The sequence below is a fragment of the Zonotrichia albicollis genome, chromosome 5 (genome assembly GCF_047830755.1).
Source record: "Zonotrichia albicollis isolate bZonAlb1 chromosome 5, bZonAlb1.hap1, whole genome shotgun sequence".
In the NCBI taxonomy this organism is placed as follows: domain Eukaryota; kingdom Metazoa; phylum Chordata; class Aves; order Passeriformes; family Passerellidae; genus Zonotrichia; species Zonotrichia albicollis.
The window spans coordinates 16335374-16359763 of record NC_133823.1 but is presented as its reverse complement, the minus strand read 5'-3'; the positions used below and the strand labels follow the sequence as shown (position 1 = coordinate 16359763).

General features: G+C 41.8%; 1 protein-coding gene across 13 annotated transcripts in view; it reads left to right on the top strand.

Moving 5' to 3' along the window:
• Positions 1 to 24390, top strand: part of FAM13A (family with sequence similarity 13 member A) — a 128630-nt gene that overhangs the window by 67845 nt on the left and 36395 nt on the right. For 6 of the 13 annotated variants that reach the window (XM_074540893.1, XM_074540891.1, XM_074540899.1 and 3 more), the window contains 6 exons: positions 3554 to 3595; positions 13077 to 13121; positions 14677 to 14856; positions 17656 to 17842; positions 20685 to 20761; positions 21466 to 21508. In XM_074540893.1, coding sequence (XP_074396994.1) covers positions 3554 to 3595; positions 13077 to 13121; positions 14677 to 14856; positions 17656 to 17842; positions 20685 to 20761; positions 21466 to 21508 — 574 coding nt within the window. Of the gene's footprint in view, positions 1 to 3193; positions 3453 to 3553; positions 3596 to 13076; positions 13122 to 14676; positions 14857 to 17655; positions 17843 to 20684; positions 20762 to 21465; positions 21509 to 24390 lie in introns of those variants that run through there. The other 7 variants (XM_074540892.1, XM_074540901.1, XM_074540902.1 and 4 more) reach the window with 6 other exon arrangements.

Genomic DNA, 24390 nt, shown 5'->3' with positions numbered 1-24390 from the left:
TAAGAGAGGTTCCAGTGCCAGGAACAGAAGAGCTGCTGCTGGTTAAGTGCAAATGAAAGAAGGAGGAAGGACCCTGAGCCACTCTGACCTGCAGTGGGAGCTCAGGCCAGTGAGGACAGGGCTGGGACAGGGGTATTCCTTATGCACCTAGATAAATTGGGAACTTTCCATCTAAATGGGTGTTCTGCAACAGGCTCAGCACCTCCCTTATTCTGCCTGCAGGGCAAGATGATTTAAAGGTTGGACTTGTTCTGAGAGGTCTTTTTCACTCTCAACGATTCCATGGTTCTATGAGACCTCAGGAAAAAAACCCAAAACATCACTACCTGTTTAAGAATGTGAGGAGTGAATGTAACACTGTCTGTAACATTCCTGCTGCAAAAGAGGGAGGCAAAAAAAGGATAACTCTCCTTCTGTAATGGAGATTGATCATTTTACATTTAGACTTCACCCAGGCTTTCCTATTTCCTTCTTCAGAAATGGAAAGATGTGCCTGACAATCCCGAAATGTGCTAAACTAATTGGTGGGCTAAATTGGTGTTCCATCCAGTCTGACAAACTTTTTATTATTTCAGTGGTGGTCACAAACATACATAGTAATTCTTCTTTACCCATGAAATAGAACAAGTGTGGTTTGTTGTGGGGTTTTATGTTTGTTTTGGTTTTTTTCTTAGTTTGGCTGGTATTTGTTTTGGTTTTTAGCAGGAAGGAAGTTGTCATGTAAGCTCCCAAGTATTTCATGGAAGCGATTAATTTCTGTTTAATCCCTGGATTTAGGTGAGCTATTTATATGCTTGAGAAAAGAGGCTGCTGTATTTTGCACTCACCTGCTTGGCCAGGTAATCAGTGATAGCTGAATAAATAACTGGAGTTTTTTTAAGTTATTTCATGCCTTCTGAACATAAAGCATATGTAAATCTGGACAAAACTTTGAGAATAAAATAATTCCAACCAAACAAAAATCCCCCAAAATTTAATTCACTGCTAAGCCTGTTTGTCTAATGGATAAGTTCTTAGCTGGGCAAGGTAGAAATTTAGAATATTTTTATGGTTTTGTCAAAAGTCTGGATTTCATACTAGTTGGGTTGGAGGTCTTCACCCCAGATTCAGCTACTGCTCATTTGCTGCACTTGTAAAACTATTGAACCACTATTGAGTAAGAGAAGTTTTTCACAGCTACAATTATTACCAACCGTGTGAAATCTTGACACTTGATCTAAATGAAAGTGATAATTCTGACTTCTGTAACTTCCTTTTAGCCATCCAATAGCTTCCTTTTCTGCCATTCCCAGCTAAGTGGGCTTAAAATATTTGTTTGCCCTCAATTTCATTGTATGCGTTGATAAATTTTATGCAGTTAGAAAACTTGCTTGAACTTAAGAGGCATCCAGTTACATTTGCTGTGGAAGAAAGGGAAGGAAATGCAAGAGGATTCAGAGTCTCTGCTGAATACTACTTTTCCATCTGCTCTGTCAAAACAAATGTTGGGAGCATAAATGTAAAAGATTATTTGGACTTTGTATGATTGTGCTGCTTTGATTTGGAAGGTAATTACAAACCTTGAAAGAGGGAGGGGTGTTTATGATGGAAAAGAAAACATGGTTGGTGTGGCTTCAGCAACTGCCACTTGCACATAAAGCATCATTTGGTGGTGTCATTTGAAGTTGCGTTAATGCACAGGAATCTTCATGGCACTGTGAACTTTCATTTATGTGAGAAAAATTTTTTTATGTGTTCTGTCCACTACTTGGATTTGTTTGCATTGAGTACAGCTATTAATGCAGTGAACTGAACATAGCAAACAACTTCATCAGCAGCTTGGTGAGTTTAAAGTGCTTTCTTTACACTTAAAAAATATTCAGTGAGTGCCAAATAAAGTGATAGCATGCATGCAGGCTGGGAGACTGCATGCCATCAGGGGAGGGAGCCTTACCTAGCAGAGGTTCCTACCCATGTCTTTGTTGCAGGTTGTCTTCAGGGAAGGCAGTAATGTGTATTTCCACATTTCCATCAACCTTTTCTAGGCAGTCTCAAAGCTGTAGCAGTTTCTCATGAAGGCTCTTGAGGTGCTGTTAGCCTCAGCTGACAGGCAGGCACTCTCCCCCTGCTGTGCACTGCTCTGTGTCCTGCCTGCCTCTGGGAGCAGCAGCAGCAGCAGCCCTGGGCACTGCAGCTTGTTCAGGCCACTGAAAACAGGCTGGTGAAGTGGCAGCAAGGTTCCCACTGGCAGCTGTGCTCCCAGTCTTCTTGGGGAGCTGCTGAAAGCTGTCCAGGCACTGTTGCCTTTCAGAGGGGATGAAGTTTTGGCAGGCCACACTGATTTAGAGGCAGATTCACTTCCTTCCACTCTGTGGTGTTTGGTGTTACCCTCAAATTAGGTTTCCTACATCTTGTCCTTTAGGGTCTTTTCTGTAGATGTATGTTTGTGAATCTTTCCATATTCTAGTTGGGGGGTTGAATCCCTGTGATTATTTCTCTGGAGCACTGGCTTGTTTATTTGTCAGCCTGCCTTTCTGAGTCCCTTGTGTCTTGCCTTCTCCCTTATGCTCTGCTCCCCTCCGTGAATTTGGAGTTCATGTTTGTGGATCTGTTCTAACATTGGCTGGGTTGGAAATGAGCCATGGTTGAATCTGCCTCTGGCTCTGTGCAGTGTGAGGGCAGGGTACCTACCTGGCTGCAGACCAGTTTCAGCTCACCTTGCTGAGGGAGCTGCATGCTGGCTCCAATGGAAGCTGCAGAAAGTACCTGAGTACTTGATTTCCTAGTTGCAAATCCTTCAGAGATGTTCCTTTCCCCTTTATCAAGTGCTTGGAGCAGCCTTAATAAGCCAATAAATAAAATCCTTCCAAATCCAAGAGATCATATGTGTTGCTATGTCCCAGCACAGGCACAATAAGCTGCATCAGGCCTGGTAAGTCACTTGCCAGGTGGTTATGTTGGGGCCAGGCCAGCTGACGACTAAAACACAACTAAACATTTTGTCAGGAGACCTCCACACCAGCCCGTGGCAATCCCTGATCTCAAACCTTCAGAAAAATCATTCAAATAAACTTTCCACAGGAGTGGTAAAACTGGGGAGTAGGTAGCCTCATGCATACACCTATGGCCATAGTTGTTTCTTTGGTTACTCAAGATTTCCTTTGTTTTTTGTTTTTTGGTTTTTTTTTCCCAAATTTGGCTTTAATAAGCAGATTGTTTAATTCTGGAGCAGCAGACAGCAAAGGACTCTCTTGGTTTTCCTGGCAAAATGCTTGATTGTTGCTATGGGAATAGCCCTAGCACTGTTGCAGAGTCAGAATGACTCCTTGCTGTCTAGCAGGGGATCTGTTACGCCACATTTGTGGACATTGGGAAATGAGTTGGATTGCCAGGATTTAAGGAAAGTAACTTAAAGCTTTCTTCCATGCGTCAACCAGAGGACAAAACAGACTGAAGTGTTACCTCTGTAATGGGTGCAGTTTCACTTTTGTTGTCTCTGCTTTTTAAGAGTATCTTGAGCTGCAAATACAAGTCAGAGCTGCATACTAACTTACAAAATATATTTTGTTTTTAGCTCCCAAGAAGATGAGCGGCCTATGTCACCCTTCTACGTGAGGTATTTACTCTGTTTTCATTCATTTTTCTGTGTGGGATTGACTCCTTATTGGAATTAAATGTGGGGAGGGGTTCAGAAGTGCTGAACAGACTGTAATCAAAGTGGGCATTAATTTTACATTTGTAATTATTGCTCAGTTAGTGGCATGAGTCTTTGTAGATACAATCTCTGTTATGGTTCTTTTGTATTTAGAGAAGAGGCCCAGGGTTTAAGGGTTTTATTACAAGATGGACGTGGTTTTCCTCTTTTTTTTGGTTTGTTACATATCTTAGATGCCTGAGTAGCTTATCTGTAGGCACAGGAGAGACTGCTTCTACAGGATTTGAGGAACTGGCAGCATGTGCTGCTCAGAAAGAAACCAGGAACCAGATGGTGAGTCAGCAGCCCATCCAGTTCCCTGCTGCAGCCTAGAAAAGCAGGAGTGCCCGGGTACCCAGCAAGCCTCACTGGAGGGAATGGTGCTCATGCTGCATTTGAACAAATTGTTTCTTGTTTTGCCAACTGGAGGGCAAAGTCACTGCTTGTAAAAGGGGTCTAATTCTGTTGACATCTGTGGAAGTTTGCTCTGCTTGCTTCAGTAGCAGGCTCAGTTCCAGTGCTTTCATTTATGCTTAGTGGAAGAACAGGAGCCAGAGCAATTAACAATGAAGGGCTGCAGAGGAGGAAGGGCCAGATAGTATAATTGGGTTCTTTGATCTCTACAGAATTTAAACAAATAAAAAGAAATCCCAGTGGTGCTTTTTGTGAGAACAGTGATAATTGGAATTCTTACAGTGATGTCTGAAATTTGTTAATCTCTGGCATATATTTCTGTTTATCTTTGTAGCTTCGGTTTTTTTTCTTAAAGAATTTTTCTAACATGAAGCATAGAAGAAGTGCAGTCAATGCTTGCTGTGCAGAAATGTCTGTCAGGGAATTGTTCATGGACTAGCCTGGCAGCGTGATCCTGTCTGCCTTTAGGTTGATGCACTGTCATTCCCTGCAATCCATTTGTGCAGATGTTACTCAGTCTGTGCCTCAAAAGCTCCAAACTGTCAAAGGAGATTCTGCCTTTTCCTTCAGGAGATTATTTTGCAGCTACATACATACATTCCCCTGTCTCAAATTTTTCCTCATTTAAATCTTCATATCTTTTCATTGAAAATTGTCTGCCCCTTTGTTTTTCTTTCTGGTTATATGTGACCTTCAAATGTTTTTAGGGTTTCATTACATTTCCATCTGTCTTACTGCTCAAGCCCTGTCCTGGATTATAGAAAGATGATCATGAAGAAGATTCTCTTTGGCTGACCTTGTCAAGATCACCAAGGAGAGATGGGGAACAAGGAGTGGATCTGAGAAAACTGATGCCAAAGCAGGACATTCTGAGAGAAAGGGAGCAAATTTGAACATCTTAAATAGAGATGTAGGCTTATGGGGTGGGGGAACAAAGACTGAGTGTGTCCACTGAAATGGGTTTCCATGGGAATCTGTCATGCAGATAGGAGGAGAACAGTCAGGAATAAACACATAGCTGGGAAGTGAAGAAATGGCTGGTAGGAGCAGAGAGGGAGCTGCGCACCTTGATACACAGGCTTCTTGCCAAGCCCGTGTCTTTTGTAACATTGCTGGGATACAGTTACTTGTAAATAAAGGGAACAGCTTATGAGTCTTGCTTCTGTTTGTAACACATCACAAATCCTGAGGTCAGTTGCCAAGTGCAGCTAATTTGGCAGGAGAGCTGGGGCTGGCTGGGCAATTCCTGGTGCTTCAACAACTGAGAGCTTGAGTGGGTGGCAAATCTTTTCTGTGTGACTCTGAAAGTTCAGGTTGTTGCCCCAGAGGCTGTGCGTAACATATGTAGGAATTCCATTTCACACCATGGGCAGGGAAGACTGTCTGCTTTAGCTGTTTGATGGTCAAATCTATTTCTATTACTACAAGTGTTAGCTACAGTTACATAGCTTGAAATACTGTTCAAGTAATCCTTCAAGTGAATCATGAATATTTGGGCACAGGGCGGTCACTGCAGTGTGAATGCAGTAATTCCATATAGATAATTGTACAACAAGTTAAGTAAGTGGGAACAAGAGCTCTTTAGCTTCCAAACACTGCATAATGCTTGGCTCTTGCCAGACGGAAGGAACATTGTGTCCCTCTGTCATGGTTTAACCCCAGCCAGCAAACAGCTGCTTTGCTCACTTCCCCACGAGCAGGATTTGGTAGAAAACTGGAATGGTAAGAGCTGGAAAACTCGTGGGTTGAGATAAAGATAGGTTAATAGGAAAGGGCCATGCACACAAAGCAGAACAAGGAATTGATTCAGTGCTTCCCATGGGCAGGCAGGTGTTCAGCCATCTCCAGAGAGCAGGGCCCTGTCACATGTAATGGTTACTTGGGAAGGCAGATGCCATCATCCAAACATCCCCTCTCCTTCCTCCTTTTTCCCCCCACCCTATACACTGAGTATGATGTCACACGGTCTAGAATATCCCTTTGGTCAGTTTGGGTCACGTGGCCTGGCTCTGTCTCCTTCCAGCCTCCCACGCACCCCTAAATTCCCTGCCAGTACAAAAACCAGAAAAGGCCTTGGCTGTGTGTAAGTCGTGCTCAGCAATAACACAAACATCCCTGTATTATCAACCCCATGTTCCGCACAGATCCTAAACACAGCCACATACCAGCCACTGGGAAGAAAATGAACTCTACCCCAGCCAAAACCAGCACACCTCAATTGGTCAGTTTTAGTAGGATCAAATCAGGCTTGATTATTCAGTGCTGTACCATGTCAGCTAACAATTGAGATGGTTCCCTCGTTGATGTTTTTAACTATAAGACAAATACCAAAGGTCTTAACTTTAAAGTCAGAACTGTCAGAACACCATCAATAACACTGATTGGTTGGTTTTTTTTTTCCTTTCAGTAGTGGGTAGGTCAAGACTTTATCACCACTGCTACTTTGTAAGGGAATAAACTGTCTGTAGTAGTATGAGAGTAAGCAGTAAATGAGACAAAATGTGACGTGGGTTTGTAAAGAGTGGTAACACCAGTACAGCCATGTTATTTTTTAAAAGACTTCCAGAGAGTGGAAGAAAAGGACCTCATCTGTCTGATGTCAGCAAAATGTTTTATATCATGCCATCTATATGGAAAAAGTGGGCATGAGTACTAGAACTTAAACATGGGTAGGGAGGAGGTGAGAACTATGGATATTCCTGGTAGGAAAGGAAGGGGATTGGTGCCAGAGATCCTTTAGTGCCATGAACTTCTTTTCCTTGATAGCCACTAGCATAATAAAGTCAAATCATGTTCATTAATTGAGCTTATAACAGAAATTTAGGAGGGTGAATGGGTTGGCAGTGTCCTCTAGGAGAAAATATGTAACCGTGAGATATTATATGGAGTGAGATATAGAGATATATTTATAAAATATCTTCCTGTCATATGTATATATATAAAAGATATTTTATATATATTTATAAAGATAAGCATAAATGTAAGATATATACTAAAAGAAATAATAAGATAAATAATAAAGTCATATACCTGAGGTCTAATAATGAAAATCTTTGCCCTGAAAGGGGACTTCCTCACATTTGGAAGTGCCAGGGGAAAAAAAAAACAGATGTGGACATACTTGTTCATGGAGGGATGAAAGGGAAGTATGGGATAAAAATACCTAAGTTGAAGTATTCATATGACAGTGGATATATAAAGGAAGTATTTTCAGTACACTTAGAAGTATGGATACCTCTGTACAAGAGACAGGTGAGCCTTAAACACTTTCAAGTCACTTGTGTTCCAATAGCTTTAGGTTTGTGAAGATTTAAGAAAAGGGAAGACTGTTACAAGATGGAGAAAAGAGCATGGAGAGCCTAGCTACTGTAGGAAATTAACCAGAGCACACATATTCCCCCTGAGTTTTAGACAGAGAGGGGGGAATGTTTATGTTAATAATGATACTGATGCAAGAGAATTTGTACAAATAGTTTATTAATCTATTTGGGCAGAAAATTATTAATTTCATAGCTGGAGCCCTCTCTCATTGGGCATAATAAGGATGGTGCCAGCTTGACCAGTTTGAGAGACCTGGGTTCGAATCCATTCACCTACTGCTGACCAGGGTTATCTTCTCCCTCTCTTTAGTCCTTGATTAGATAATTTGTTGGCTCAGCTGTGCTCAGTACCAGGCAAGGAGATTTCTATAGTGTTAAAAGAAGAGGAAAACTTTGCTGGGTGATGGATTGTTCCAGGGAGTCATGCCTGAAGGGCATTTACGTTCCAAAACCTTCTGTAATAACAAAACCTTGTGGTGAAGGGAGTTGACATTGTTAAAAAGTGCTCCTTGTATAATTCTTTAGTGAAACTGTGAATACCAGCTGCAGGATGTTTGAGTAATGAGTGCTGAGAAGCACTCAGCAGTTTCAGGTAATGAAGCAGCAAGTCCCTGTAAGCACAATTCCACTCTGTATGTGCAAGGAGTTCTCAGAAGACAGGAAATCTTCAGGCATGCTTTGTGCTGGCCTGTGTGTCTTGGATGTGATGTTAGTCATGTAGATGCTTTCAGAGGAGCTCCCTGTCCTGAGATAAGCCAGAGTGACGTCACAGGGGAGAAAAGCAAAAGCTCTGTAGTGTGGAGCTTCCTTGTTAGCATTCAGAGCATTAAATTACAATGAGACCTGACATCACAAGCAGTGCCAGAGATTGCATTAAATACCCATGAGTGCCAGGCAAGGCATTGGACAGTTTTGCCTGGTTCTTTTCCTAGAAGTACTCCTGCAGGCACTATTCAGTACAACTTTTAACAGTTTTTATTTGAGACAACTCTTTAAATAATGCAGGTCAGGTATTCTTACCCTGAGGTCTGTTGGGTAAGGTGTTTTACGCTGTTTGTTCTCAGGTCACTTTCCTGAAGAAACTGGAAAACTTTGCTCTGGATTTCACACCTGCTCAGAAATTTGCTTGGCCACTTCTCCCTCCATGGGATGTGCTATAAGAGATCCCAAGTGCACGGTGTGATGTGTGTTCATGTCCATCACACCTGCACTGGCTGAAAGTAAGCACCAGGCCACTGGGTGTCCCTGCTCTGGTGCCTGGCTGCCATGCAGGGCTGAGGCTCCCTGGGGATTATTTCCCTGCTCTGCAGGGCAGCCTGCATGGACACGGCCACGCAAATTCACCGAGCTGAATCACGGGGCCTCTATGAATCCCTCGCAGGATTGTCTCTGCTCCAAGCAGTAGGTGTCAGTGTGCATCTGCCATAAAGGAGGTGCAAGTGAAAAACATTAGGAATCCTGAATAAAGTTGCTTTTAGTCGGGTTAGTTTTCTGTGTAGTTACTAAGTAGTGTAAAAAATAATTTACCACGTTTAAAGGAGGGATAATTTGAGCTTGTGAAAGTATGAAGGTGCTGAGAAAATAATGAAAGCATGTCCTTTGTGTGATGGAACATCCCAGTAACTAAGAGCACACCCCTTTTGTTTTGTTTTTAAACTCATTATTTTCACATTTTTATGCCATCACAACACTTCTCTTTGGTGAAACTGTGTCAAATAAAGCAGTTGTCTTAAAAAGGATCCCACGTGAGTTTGCAGTATTGCAAGCCACAGTGTGGAGAGTGGATTGCATTTAGACCATACAAATACCTATGAATAGGAACTTCCTAGATCAGGGATTGAAATACAAGTTTCAGGACTTCAGAAATTTCCCATCTGTTATGTCAAAGCCATTTAAACATCCTCAACCTTGCTGGAACAGCAAAATGGTAAAGTTTTTGCATATTTTGAGACTTTCTTACTGTTGTGCTTGACTTATAAAAAAAACAAAAACAAAAGCTACCTTTGCTTCTTGAATAAAGCAGATGGACTGTAAATACATCTCAGCAACAGGTGACTTTAGTCTGCAGATGCAGCTTATGAATTAGGCCATTAGGCATTGTCAAGAATTAATTAAATTACTTCATAAATGAAAACCCAGTCTGGGAAAGTACTCTGCCAGTATGTCAGTTTCCTAGTTTGCTCTATTGGATGTTTTTTTGTTGCTGTTTTTTTCTAGATGCTAAGATACTTCACTCAGTAGTGGCTTGAATGAAATAGATCAGGAGTAAGGACATTGATATCCAACATCTGCTATCACAAGATGCCCAACACAGACCAGACAAGCCGCAGGCATTGCATGAGATAATTCTTACTCTGGTGTACATCTTTTAAACTTAGAACTAGTTAGGGGGTGCAGGTGAGATTTAATGGTGATGGAAGATAGCACCTTCTTGTCCTGGGGGCTGAAACAGAAGGAAGGAGGCCATGCAATAAGAGCTTGCCTTATGTGTGAAGTAAGACATTATCTAGAGCTGATAGAGCACCTCTGAAAGTGAGCAAAAGACTTGGGTAAACAAGTTAGACAAAACTGGGAAGTGCTAGAGGTCAGACTTCCCAGAATGGAAAGCATGAGGGTTATAAGACACAAGTTCAAAAGTTCATAGCACTTCAAACAGCTGTGTGCCTTTATGCAGGTTTTCTGAAAGTAAAAGTCCCCCAGCACTGGGAAGCTGTCCCGCTGCCTTCGGTCACCTGAGGAGAACCTTTAATTTCTATGAGATTTCTATTTCTCAGCATGCTCTGCAATAGCAGCTGCATAATCTAATAAAGATAATCTAGCTGTGGAGATAATTGACTGTATGTATCAGTGAAATGGAGCAGATGTGAGGAGAAAATAATGACAATAATGAACTGGAGCAGAGCAGGAGTTCATTGTCCGGGTGATTACTGAGCAGGGCAGCTGCCTGCGCAGGCAGGCACAAGAGCCAAGAGGGCTCTTCAGGCATGGCTCGCCCTGCCTGCTCCCCAGAAATCCAACAGCAGAGCGGCTTCTGCCACCCAAGAAGTTTGGAAAACCCCGCAGGATACACCCTGCCTGCTTGTCTGGGCTCTGCAATCCTTCCAGGGTGGTGTCTTTGCCTGCGTTTGCCAAGGTGCTCCTGCAGTGCCTGTTCTGTCCTGCAGAAGGCTCGGATCCTAAAACCACTGTGTAACTCTCTCCCCTCCACCGTTTGTTTGGGATTGGAAATTCTTTGGTGTAAGAAAGGTTGGTGGGGAGTAAGTAAAGCAATTTAGTAACACATTTAAATTAATTTAAATGAAAGAGGCAGGAAAGTTGCCAACTGTGGAATTAAAAGAAAGTTAGTGTACCTAGAAAAACTCTGATTTAAAATCTCTGTCTTATTGAGAGGGGGCTAATAAAAGAGCATTAACTTAGCACAGAGCTAAGAATAAGCTTGGATTCAGTACAATAAAATCAGAATATCAGAGCTTCATTTTGTAGTCATCCACTCAGCTGGCATGTATAGGATATATATTTCCTTGTTATTTGTCAGTAGTTTGAAAATCACCATGTTACTGTATTTCTTACAGAATCTGTATTGCCTGAATAGGGCTTTCCTAGATACAGGAAATTGATTGTTATGCATCATTAACACATAGGTTAATATACTTAAAATGAATTGGTGTTAGTAAAGCACACAGTTAACTAAGTAGTTAACTAACTAACTAACTAAAGCACACAATGAATTAGAATATACTGGGTGTTAGAAAAAATTGTATTGGTAGAAATAAATAAACCTATATCCTATGAATGTTTTAAAAAGCTAAAATCCAAACAATCCTTTCTTCCTCTCTAGTATCACTTTCCTGGCATGAAAACAGAGAAGAAAAGTATGATATGAAAGACAGCCTCACTCAGTTTGGCTTGCATGTAATACTATAAAAAGGTGATACAGCATTAATATACTTCCATGGGTGTAGGAGCTGTAGCAAGCACATGAATTGTGTCTTACAATGTGGATTAGCCCAAATTAGCACAGTGGCACCTTACTTGTTAATATGTCTCCATGGGAGATATGTTAACATCCAGGTCTTAAGAAATAGTTTTGGTCTGGGAAGAGGCCACATAGTTCCTGTAAGCAAACCAGAAAGCAAGTAGGGAGCTTGAAATGTGCACTTCAAATTCAAATGCCATCCTGTGGTTGATAGTCAAGATGTTAGATGTGGGAAGAGTGTGATCTTGCAAATTTTGTTTCCTGTATGGAGGTATTTTATCTGTAATAATAGGTACAGTAATAATTGTTTGCATGTCATCATGAAATGATCTGCATGGCACAACTGCTAAGGTCCTGCTCAGGTAATGTGGAACATATTGGCAAGTCCATGGCTGCTTTCCTGGTGTGCTCCAGTGACCTGTGCTGGGGCTGGAGAGTAGCACTGAGGCTGGGACTGGCAAGGATGTGTGTGTGTGGTTAGAGCCAGGTGAGCACACCAGCTCTGCCTGAAGCACGCTGCAAGTGTGATTTGCAGCTGGGTGTTTGTGGGGAGGAGTCACACTGCTTTGTGGCTTTTGTTAAACTAGCTGTAGTGGCCCCTCATTTATCCTTCTCTTCCTCTGTTGCCTGCCTTCTGCCCAAGGGACACTCAAGCCAGTAAAGCCACAGAGTGGTTATCTGAGAGAGCTGCGGCTTCTTAGCTGGCTCCAGCCCCATACAGTGAAGTGCAAAGTATTCAGGGGAAGCAGAGAGAAAACCTTTGGGTAGCAAAGGCAAATCAGCTGTTGATGGCTCTGCAATGAAATTATTTGAGAGAAACTGGTGAAGACTGAAAACCATGAGTGGGTTTTTGGCAGGAAGAACATCTTGCATCCAGCTTGGCTTTTGTACCCTGACCACATTTTACTGGGATTTATCAGCCAGCTGTACTCAGCTGATACGGGGATAATTTGAAATGAAACCCCTAGGCCTGTAGTTTATTTGACTTAAGGGAGGTCAGAGGAAGGATGAAAAGGCAGTGTCACCTTATCTGCAAGGCTGAGTCAGCTGAGCCGGTGGATGAAGAAGGGGCAGGATGGGACTCAGCTTGGCAGAAGGAAGAAAGAGTGACACCTGTGCCAGGTCAGCTTGTTCAGAAGGGCTCTGAACAGCAAGTGATAACATCTACATTTGTGTCAGCTCTTCCTGAGCCTGATAACAGACTGAGGTAAAAACCAGAGAAGCATGCATAGATTTTATTTTTTAAAATGTGAAGCAAGGAATATGGATGTGTTCTTTGAGCATGTTCAAAGAGAGAATAGTTAAACAGAGAGAGCAGTTAAATATTAAGTGAATATATTTTCAAGTCAGCTTCAAAAGACAAGGACGGTTGTCATGAAAATAAAACATCATCAGCAGAAAGCCCACAAAAAAAAAAAATGTAACGTGTTGAGGTTGAAACACTTGCTGTTAGACCTTTGCCTATTTCATGGGAATGACGGGGAAATTAATTGTTGAGGATATTGACTTGTCAAAATATGCCACGTCACAGTGGGAATGAAAATTCCTTAAAGGGAAAACCTGTGACCTGTGTACACAGTTGTTGTTGAGACAGCTCAGACCTTTGAATCTTCGCACTGCAAAGAGCAAGAAGTTTTAAGACCTTATTTTGATATTAAGATCTTTCTTTTCTTTTTTGTTTTCTTTTGTACAGTACCCACGTATCACAAGTCAGTAGCAATGTTCCTGCTACAGAAGAGTAAGTGTCTTTTACAATCTACAATCTAAAACAAGCTATCTTTCTTGGAGCTTTTTAAAGTATTGCTGGTTATTCTTTGATTTCTCTTTAAGAGTTGTTCTTACATAAACAAATAAAGAGACACTGTTTCCCAAAGCACTTAATCTACAATGATAATAAATCACTTCCTCCTGAAAACTTCTCAGGCCCTTGGTTCTTTGCTCACTGTGCCTGTGATGTTTTGCTTAGGCAGAACTTGCGTATTTTGAGAAGTTTTTTGCACCCTGTCATCTTCTTGATCTTGTTTGCTCCCTATTGCATCCCAGCAGAGGACGTGACCTGACCCTACTGCTGTAACTGGGAGGAGCAGAGCTAAAATGAGTTGGCTCCTTTGCTGGAGCAGGGAATTCCCAATGGCTGATGGGTTTGCAGAACTGATCTTTGTCAATAGTGACATACTTGTCTAGTTAAACCATCTGGGCTTTTGCAGTCGCTAAGGTCTTCTGACTTTTCCAGGACTGCAGTCGCAGCAGGCTTTCAAGTATAGCAACTTAGCACAGCTTTTGTAAAGGAGAAATGAGCCCAAGCACAGATTTCCATACTGTAGCTACTCAGTTGAAAATTAACCAGCAAATCCTGAAATAATATTTTAATTATAGAAAAAACAGTAGAAGCCATACATGGACTTTGGACATGCAAGTTTGAAAAACCCATTCTTCGGTGACTGCTTAAAGCACTGTGAGAAACAGAGATGAGATGGGGATGTACACAAAAATGTGTTTCTGTATGATCTCTTTGTGATGAAGGAAGGAAAGAAGAGAATATTACAAGAGAATGGCAGTACCAAATCAAAAATTCATTTGTGTTGAAAGTTCATTTGTGTTGAAAGTTCAAGTAGTCCCACACCTTTAACTGATGCAACTGCAGGGACTCTCTTGTGGTGGCTCTTGTGGAAGCTGTCTCAGTGCCATTGAGTGTGAGGGTGGTCTCACAGCAGTGTCAGGGTGGCTGTGGATGCACAAGAATGTGGCCCAAGAATGTGTAAAATGGCATGAACTCAGAAGAAAACCCATGCTTGGTCACAATGTATGGGAGGAGTTCACAGTGAGCTACTGCATATTGTCATCCCTCTGTGAGACAGCAGTGAATCATCTTCTTGCAGGTGATCCATTGCCTTACTGAGCTTGTTTTGCACAACAGACTTGACCCTTGTCAGCGTGGCTGGGTATCAAATGCAATTTTGTCACAGCAGGGGTTTTTAAGTGGAGGATGAAAGTTAGGCGCCAATGTCTGTAGTTGCAGTAAGTAAAATTAGATGTTTTACTGAAATTTCAGACATTCCCAGAAATAAAATGAGCAATATTAATTGGGAAGGCTCAGCTATTCTGAGGGACTTGAACCAGCGGGTATCTGAAGATTTTGGCATTGCTCTTTGCATATATCGTAGCGCTGAAACATTTTGTGCTGCCATCCTAAGAAAACATACCCCACAGATACCCTTGTTTTATTTATTGTTGCAGAGAGGGAGCTCCACAAAATCTTTGAGCTCAATTGACCTTATTTTTCGGCTTGACAGGTATTTAGAGAAGACAATCCGCTCAGCCGTGGAGCAGCATCTCTTTGATGTTCATGGCTCAGGCGGCCAGAGTTCAGAGGACTCTGAATCTGGGACATCTTCAGCCTCTTCTAATGTGTCTGCCAGGCAGAGGAGGCGACACCACAAAGAGCAGGAGGAAGCCCGGAGAAACAGAGACATGTATGAGCCTGATTTCTTTGTTTTGGAAAGTATATTTAAGTCTACCCCAGTCATTTCTTCTTATCAAGGCACTGACCTTTGCCCAGACTGCAGTGCCCATGCAGAGCTCCATTGCATCAGTCAGAGCTGGGAAATGTAGAGTTTGCCAGATCATGCAGTGGGGCAAAGCATGATAAGAATCTAGGGGGGTTATGCAGTCAAGGTTTTAATTACAGTATTTGGAATTGGTGACTTATGGTATTTGTTGCATTAGTGGAATTTCCTAAGAAGTTGGCTCTGCTGCCTTTAACTTTTTTTAGATAAAAACATTGGGCTCAGCTGCTTTTCTGAATTCAGAATGTCTTCAAAAATGAGATTAAGTTCCACTTTTGTGTGTGGAGGCACAGCTTGCATTTGGGTTTAGTGAGGAGACTTGAGAGTTTGTCTGAAATTAGAAAAATCTTCCTTTTGATTAATCAGAATCTAAGATTTTTTTTATCTGCCCTATTACACCAAGTTTAAGCATGACTTAATAGTGAATTTCCTTAAATGTCTGTCAAAGAGTGAAGATAATACCTGTTTTTCCATTCATACTCCTCTAGTTGTGACATCTGTTGTGTGGTACAAATGTATTACCACCACAGCTTTAACCAACTTGTTACACAAGGCACAGCTGTATTGGAGAAACTGTGGCACAGACAAGACCAGGTTCAACTCATGTGTTTATCTGTAACACAGCACTAGTTCTTGTAAGGAATGTGTATGCCTCACTGCAGTATTGGATTGCTAGGATTTGAAGTTGATTCCAAAATAAACATTTAGTCTCCTGTTGTTGTTTCCTGGGTGCTGAATTCCCCAAATTCTATTGGATCTGTGCCTTCTTATATGAAGCTGCTTTTATACACGTCCATAGTCATTGATACCTCATGTTAATATTGCATCCGTGGTAGTTCCCAAAATGTGTCAGTGCTACTCTTGTACAAAAAATCTGTGCTTACAAAAAAAAAAAAAAAAAGAGAGAAAAAATAAAAGGCACTATTTTCACAGTGAATCAAAATATACTGTAAAGGTGGCCTGGGAAATTGGCTCTTGCAAGTCACCAAGGTATCTGGCAGCAGCTCCAAAGTAGTTTTTCTTGTTAAGTAGCCCTGCTGACAGGCTTCTCAGGTAAGTAGGTCAGAGCCTGGCTAGTGTACGTGTTCGGAAGCATATAGTACTGCAGGGCTTTTCTTCAGCACTGAGTTACAGAGCTGCCTCTAGATATGACTGACACAGTCATTCAGGCTGAGTCCAGAAAGCTGGAGCCAAGGATTTAAAGCACATTGGAAGTTTTGAGTGCTGGCCGTGGTCCAGATTGTTTTCCCTGGTTCCCTTAGATCAGATTGCTGGGATTTCTCTGGGTAAATTATCAAAATTGAGAATTCCTTTCAAAATGTCTTTCTGTTGTTTTTTTGATTGTTAGTGACTTCATCTCCTTGCCTTGTGATGGATGGATCACAAGAGGATTTGTAATGTCATAAAATGAGACTACAGGCAGGAAGAGTGTTTATCACAAAATCACATAGGTGAACTCCCAGGCTTTGAAGATTAAATGATCTACAGGCTCTGAATGTGTAATTGGTCTGCTGAAGGGTTTGTAAAAACTTCCACAAAGGCAAATGTGTTATCTTAGAAGTTTAGTCAGAGATTTATCATACCTCTTTGTATCTCTTTTCCACCAACAAAACCTAGAGATCTATCGTCTAGAAAGTCACTGGAACCTTCTAGTTTTGTTTTTGTTCTGAATACTTGCCATGCTGGCACTGTCCAGATACTGCAGAGTAACTGGTTTCTTATCACACCAGTCGAGTCTAGATGAGTTCTCCTGCTGTTCATGAAAGCAGGCTTTGGAGTTGCACAGCACTGTGTAAGACAGCCACACAGAGTTAGCAAATGTTCTAGATTCAGTGTCAAGTGTGAGCAAGCAGGGTAATGAGACACCTTGTGTTTCTCCATGTGTAGTGATGTGTGTGTGCATCTTCACTGCTGGGCAAAGTAGAGGGAGGACTACTTAACAAGTGGTTAAGTAGTCCTCCAAATGGAAAGCTGCCTGCTGAAGGATGCAGCAGGGCTAGATAGCCATATCCCAGGCTTCTGGTAAGCATGCACAAACCCTGCAGGCCCAGAGAGTCCCAGCGAGTCCATCACGTGGTGACTTATGGCTGCCTGTCCCATCCTCTTCCCAACACAGCAAAACTCTATCCTGGCAGTTGTGTTACCATTGCAGAGGTACATTCCCTTTTATGTTTTGTGTAATTCCCAAATAGAAATCAAGCACTTGGCTAAAGCACCACCCAGTCCTGCTCTTGCATTTGAGAGTTATGAGTAAGAGGGCCAATTATGCGGTGTCATGCACCAAAGGAGATCCCTGGACCGCAGCTGTGAATCACTTTTCTAAATTAAAAGCTTGTGTCTCAAAGGAAAATATGCTTCATACTATCTATAAAAATTGCACAGGCAGCCAGGGGCTAGTCCAGCTTCCATGTGAAGGCTTCTGTGTGTTTGGTTTAGTGGCAAGTGTATTAAATCCCAAACATGGATCCTCACAGCTTTTTCAACTGAGGTGTATGCAATTTGCTTGTGCTCCTCAGTGGGATTTAGCATTGCACAGTGTGTGTTTTTGGCTGCATTGGGAAGAACCAGAGATAGTGGTTTCATAGGGAATAGATGGTGTTGCTGGAACTCCACCAGCCCATATAATGTAGTTCTCTATTGCTACCATAAATGAAGTGAGAGAGTGTTTTAAACAACCTCTTGCTGTAATGTCCTTTTTCTTTTTAGGGAAGTTGTCAACAAGGAGAACATTCCCTCTGGATTCAGCAGTCTTGAAGATTGTATTCTAGCTACTCAAGATGTAGAAAAATTACAAGACACCAGCTCTGGATACCTTAGTGAAAGGAATAAATCAAAACGGCAGAAATCCAGCACCAAGCTCTCAGAGCTTAATGACAACCAGGACAGTCCTGTGGTAAGCCAGCACACTGCACTATTTGATGTCTGTTACTAGGATGGGAAAAGCTCTTTTTTTATTTCAGTGCACACCTGCTTCCCTTAAGTAGTCATTTTTGCCTGCAGTACAAGCCTCGGTGTCTATTTTGGACTATGGGAAACACTGGATCAGACACTTGTAACCCTTGTGATGAGGCAACTGAGAAGCCATATTTCTGCTGTGATACTCCATGTGTAGTCATTTTCTCTTTCTGCCCCTTTTTGCTTTTGAATTTGGTGAAACATTTTGGAAAGCATAAAAGGACAGAGGTCTTTTTCCCAGTCTTTCAGAAGCCTTGCAAGGAGTTTGAACCTTAGATGTAGGTTCTCATGTTCACGTCAAGTTAATTTTCATATTCCTGCTAAGCTCTGAAACTAGATTTCAAGTGACTACTTGATAATGAGATGGCAAAAGTATTTTATGCCATTTCCCTAAAGCCTGTGTTTTGCTGTGGTGCTTGCAATTTGGAAAGCACTTTGAAGTGTTGGTCCAAAAGGTGATCCCTCTATCCACTTTTTACTGAAGACATCAACGGCTTTGTTATAACATTGTAAAAATCTGGAATACTGTAGAACTTTTCCTGCATATTTTTGTGTGACCTTCCCAGGACAGTTTCCCTCCTTCTACAAGCTGTAAAATAAAACTGGTTCACCTTCCTTCCCTCTCAGCCAGAGCAAACACTGACGGGGGTGTCAGCAGCTGAGAAACCTCACTGTGCTTCAGTGCAGGGTTTGCATGCAGTGACAGAAGTGCTGTGCCTGCAGCCTGCACCAAGCATGCATTGCATGGTTAACAGGAACAGCAAGAGCTCTGTGAAAATGCTGTCCTGACCTATAGGGCATATCCTTCAGTGATGCTTGATTAAGTTGTAGAGCCTGCTGAAAGCAAGTTCTTAATGTGACCTGTGTTTGGACTCATTTTGTTTAGATCACAAAATTGCAATGATCTGATATTCTTACCCTGTGCAGAGATTCTAGAGAGAGGTGGATTTGCATTTCATTATGATCAAAAGACGGCAAGATGCCAAAAATTGTACACTATGCTCAATTTAGTAACTTAAATTTAGTGCTCAGTATCCACAATCTTCCCATGTGATACTTCATGAAAGCAGAGTGAGACAGACACATTCACACTTCTGTCTTTGCTTGTAGCAATGCACTTTGAGATAGGCAAAGGTGTAGTACTTATGATCTTTTCATCACTTTTTCTCTGTGCCTGTGGAGTCTAAAGCAGTTTCAATGTAAATGAGAGTTTTTATCAGGATTTAAGAAATAAGTACTGATCGAAGTGTCCACTTTCGCTGCAGGCCTGAAAAGCATTTATGAAGTCTTCAACTGTGCCCAGAAGAAATGTCCTCAAACTTAGCTGTGTCCACTGGACTTTACCCTTCCCCTCATTTTTTGATCTCTTGAAGGGCAAAGGCTGAAAGGAGTGTGAAATTAATCTTGTATTAAACGCATGTTGCCCAAGATGACCAGCAGTTCTTGCTTGCTCTGCTGTAGGAAATGTCAAAGTGGGATGATAACTGCAAGTATCATTATGAAACATCTTGCAGAGAGCATGGTGCTATTGTTTTGGCAGAGCAGAAGCTGCTTTTTAAGTTTTAATGAGTATGTTTATTACATACTTGCATTTCAGAGACTGCCAGAATGATGTGTGATGGTTTAGCTTTCTTTTGGCTACACCTTTATACATCAAATAACAACCCCAATTAGGCTACCTACTTGGATTATAACATAACATGCACCTTAGCATTTACTAATAGGCCTTTGTCATGTAAAGAGGTTCGTGATGTTGTCTCTCCTTAAACACCCTTTTCTGAGTATTCCTTTTTTTCAAAGCCTGAAAGAGTATGTAGGACACTGTGGGGAAGCTTTCCTCTGAGCTGTCTGATTGCATCTGGCTCAAAAGCACAAGTCAGCAGTGGAGAAACTATCAGCTCCACTTAGACTCCCAAGCAAACCAACCACAAAGCATTAAAAGCTTGTAACTGCATTTTAGGGACATGCTAGCCAGGTATCAGTAGGACTCCAAGAATCAAATTAGGCAAGGCTGGAATGACTGACCTGTGTCACCACATGGGGCTGGAGGTGTAGCAGATGAGAGAAGGCTGCCCCAAGAAGTCTCTACATGTAGTTTCCTGGGCAGAAACCCACTTCCTTCTATTTTAGAGGGACTTGCCCAAAACCCAGGGTAGAAGCCTCCTTGACACGTGCTCGAAGTGGCCACATGGCTTGTCCTCACCGTACTCAACAGTGTTAATGTTCTTAATGGTGGCCAAGACAAATCTCAGAGCATGAGGTCATAACCAGTTGGATTGTTTGCTCTGCTTTCATATTAGCCCAGCATTACATCTGTGCAGTCTCTTTTCATTCTTATGCCTGTTTAAGAAGAAACTAAGGAAGGGTTTGGCTGAGAAGTGGAGGATTTTCTAACATGAACATAAAGGAGTTCTGCTGAGAGGTTTCTGTGGATTTTGCTGCCTGCTCTTACAGGAGGTGCACAGACCAAAGAATTGCTCCCAAGCCTAGGCTGTCTGTCAATCTGTAAAATGGGAGCTGCCAAGGTACCATGCAGCTTTATTCTGTTCTGACATTTGAGGTTGTCTGATGAAAGAGACAAAGCAGTGAGCAGTTGGGTTTTCTTGCAGTTTATGGGCAATAAAGTGTGGGGTTTGTTTAGTGCAGTGGGCAGTAGTGTGAGTGTTACCTTTTTCCTAGAAATCCTGGTGGATCTTTGTGTATTTGATCTGTTTAATGGCCTGCAGCTTGAATCTGTTTCTCATATATATCTTACTGCTTTAATATTTACTGTATTGCAGAGTGTGGAAAACTTTAGCTCATCCAAGCCTATAGACAGAACAGGATCTGATGACATGGAAATTTTATCTGAAGAAAGGTGATTTTAATCTTATTTTCTGTATTTATATGTTTTCCTTTCCCTGTGGTTGTAGTACAGCTTGAGAAATCTCCCACCCAAGCCGTGGGGGTGACATGTATGCCAAAGAACAGATACCCACCATGTTAACTTCCAAGCAGAGCTTCATGGAGGCACTGTGTGTGTTGTGTGGGCTTGCCCTGCAGCAAATGCCACCAAGGCTCTTTTCCCAGCCTGATAGGAATGTCACTGAAGGTGCTGATGGTGCAGACTTGAAAAGAAATGAGCTGTGGAGCACCTGAACCAGTGCTGCTGCACACAGGAATGCAGGGCCTGTCTCACCTGGCCTCTGAGTTGGGAATCCAGCCCTTTCCCTTGAGCTTCACTGTTCTGTGAGAGCTGTGCAGCCTCACTCTGCTCACCTGAGATGACAATTTCTCTCAACAATTACATTTGTTGGGATAGGTTTGAATTAAGGGCATTGGAATTAAATTACCTAATTGTTCTCAAGTAGCTCCTGAGAGGAAGCAAAAAAATGCAAACTTTAGCAGCTGGAAGTGCTGCAGCCCAGAGAGTCCCTTCATTTACTGTGTGAATTAGTGAGTGTGCAGGAGTAGCAAGAATGTAAAAACCTTTGCGTGCAGAAGTCCTGCTTGTTTTTGTTACAAGACAAGTCTGGTTTTGTGTTTGTAATATGTTGGTTTGTTTTTGTTTTTTTTTTATAGCAAAGAGAGTGAAAACGATGAGGTTTTTTTGAGGCATTCTCAGGTTAGTATTTTTTCTGTTGCTGTTTTTGTGTTTCAGTTTTGTGGTCTCTAAATGAGCGTTTTATTGAGCAGAAACAAGTAGTTATGCATATAGTTTTGTTTTTCACAAGAGAAATGGAGTTAGCATGTACTTTTTCTGTCCCTTACCCCTGCTTTTTTACATAGTTTAGGGAGCCTCTCAACCACTGGGGAGTCTGACAGCTTCTGTTTCAATCCCTTTGATCCCTCCTTGCCAAAAAGGGAAGGATCACTGAAGTCAGCACTGTGGTTTAAGTGACATGAAGTTCCCTTATTAATTATGGCAGAGAGGACATCTGACTTATCTGCCAGGGTAGTAAGATTAGCTTGTCTCTCTTGATTTCTCTAAAATCATTTGGCCTTTTATTTATCATTTCCTACTGCAGCCTATTGCTCTTGAACATAGGTGTCTGTAATCCGTTTGTTTTAGCAAACTGGATCACCTCCTGCTTCTTTCTAAGTTGATGGCTGGGATGGATGTCAGGAGAGGAGATGTGATGTTGATGGCAGCAGTTTTTCCCCCAACTTTTAATTTCTTTTGCACACACACACACACAAACAAACAAACAAACAAACATTTCTTCCACTAGCTTTATGGTGTTTTCAAAGATTGAGGTTGAGTTAGGTTGAACCCCTTTGCAGTCACTGGTTCATTTGGGTTTGCTTAAAAACCTCTTGACAGCCAAGCATTTAAAATACTGGGGAGAGTTATCTGAGGCACCTCTCCCTCAGTTGTGTATCCATTTCAAATGGGCACAGTAAAGCAGCTGTAGCCATTGTCTGATTCCTCTGGCTGTCAGGAGTTGACTGAAGGCTGGTAATACTTTTAAATTAGACTCTTCTTGTGTTTCTTTTAAAACTAAAAGCCACTATGCATTTATTGTTTTGAAAGACTTCATTTCTGGTAGGAATTATCTCCACCTAGCACGAAAGGTAAAAGGTTGCTAACAGCTGAGCTCTGATCAGCTCTGTGGTAGCTGGTGAAAGTTCTTGGACCCTGAAATATGTAGCCCCTGCAGAGGGTGTTCAGAGCTGCCTTTGATCACTGCTCTGGCTGGGCTAACATGGATCTCCTACTTTGCTCCCAGAGGGTCAGTAATCCCTTGCACTTGCTCATGAGCTGTTGTATTTTCCAGAGCTGGGATTTTGCAACAGCTTGTTCCTCACATACCCACTTGCATGTGGAAAAGCTGCTGTTGCTGCCATGCCGTGCAATACTCCTAAAAAGCTTTTCAGTTAGCCTGGTGGAGATACATTGAAATATGAAATCATAACCTTAAAAGAAACTACACCTTAGGTAAACTTTTAAAGTGTAAAATTTTAACGGCAAGAGAGGATCTTAACCAGAGATTGTGTATTATATAGGAATTACAAGGTCAAGAAAATGTTACATTCCAGCAGAGTTGTTTTACATTCCTTGCCACTTATAAGCCTTTTGCTTAGGGCAGCTTAAACACATACATTTCATAACAAACAACTCATTCAGGTTGAGGAAGGGACAAGGTTCTTATTCTTTTCTGTTTCTCACCCTGCCTCCAGTGTAAAGCTAATAGGAAAAGGATTTGGAATTTGCTATAGTTACCAGTTTTGCTGATTTGGTTCTCCATGAGACTGTAAAAATACCTTGAAACACAAGCCTCAAATGAATTTTCAGTGGTTTTGTAACTTTTGTAATCTGCTCTTGGAAGTAGCTAAGTTCCAGGAGGAAAGCCACAGGTTTCTAGTACCCAGGTTTTGATAAGGGAGTAGTATTTAAGATTCATACCAACATGGCAGCAAGTGTAGAAGGGTGTTGGCATGACTCAGGTAGGAGGAAGGCAGCAGAATGGCTGTGTTCTTGCATCAGGTTGTATCCCTAAAATGTGCTTAAGGATGCTTCCTGCTTGTGGCTGGAATGGAAAATCACATGTGGGGGAAGCAAGCCTTTTATGTAGAGTTGATTGGAATCCACATGTAATTGAACAGAATACAACCTCCTGATCAGAATTTAAAAGTCTTTCTGTTGCCATTTATTTCTTGCTGTTTGAGCTGCTCTTTGTGCTCAATCTCCATTGGAGCAGGGAGAATGAGTGCAGCTGACTTATCCCCAGGCTGCTGAGATCTGTAGTTACTGGTGCCTGCAAAGCATGGCTGCAGAAGCAGCTTCTAAAAAGCAGAATTCTAGTACCTGCTTTGAATATTTTTTGTGGTCATTTATGTAATATCTGCAGTGAACTGTGGCTGCCAGCTGTTACCAAAATCATCAACTTGCTGCCCCTTTGATTTGTAAGAAATTGTGGTGCATCCATACCTAAAGCAAAGTAGTTCTCCCTTACTCGATTCTTTTCCTAGAGAGTGGCAGCTGGTGGTGTCAGGAAATCAAAACAGAAAATAAGTGATGGGAATACTGAATTATCTACCACTCTATTGGTTTGGAGCATTAATGCAAAGGAAGTTAAACATCTGCTTTCTTGAGTCTCCTGGGTTTGTACCACCATTGTTCTTCAGAACACCTAATGATTTATTCATTGTATTAGAGCCTACATCAGTGAGCAAGGAAAGGAGAGGAACTGGCTGCAGGAAGGGCACAGGCCTGGTTTTACACACCTTTTAAATATTTCCAGTTACTGAAATGACTTCAGGAGGAAGAAGGCATCGGTATGATCTTTCTAATGTATGTGTAATGGAAATGTTTGCCTATCTGGGAAGTGCCCTCATATCTGCTACAGATATCTTTTAAGAGCCTTAATAAGTCAGGAGATTGTACATCCTTCGTAGAAAGACATTTATCTCTAATTAGTATCAGTGGTGGTGATGAGATGGCATTCTCAGGTTGCTCCCTTTGAAATTGTTAAAAATCTAGGTATGTTCCTCTCCTTCACACTT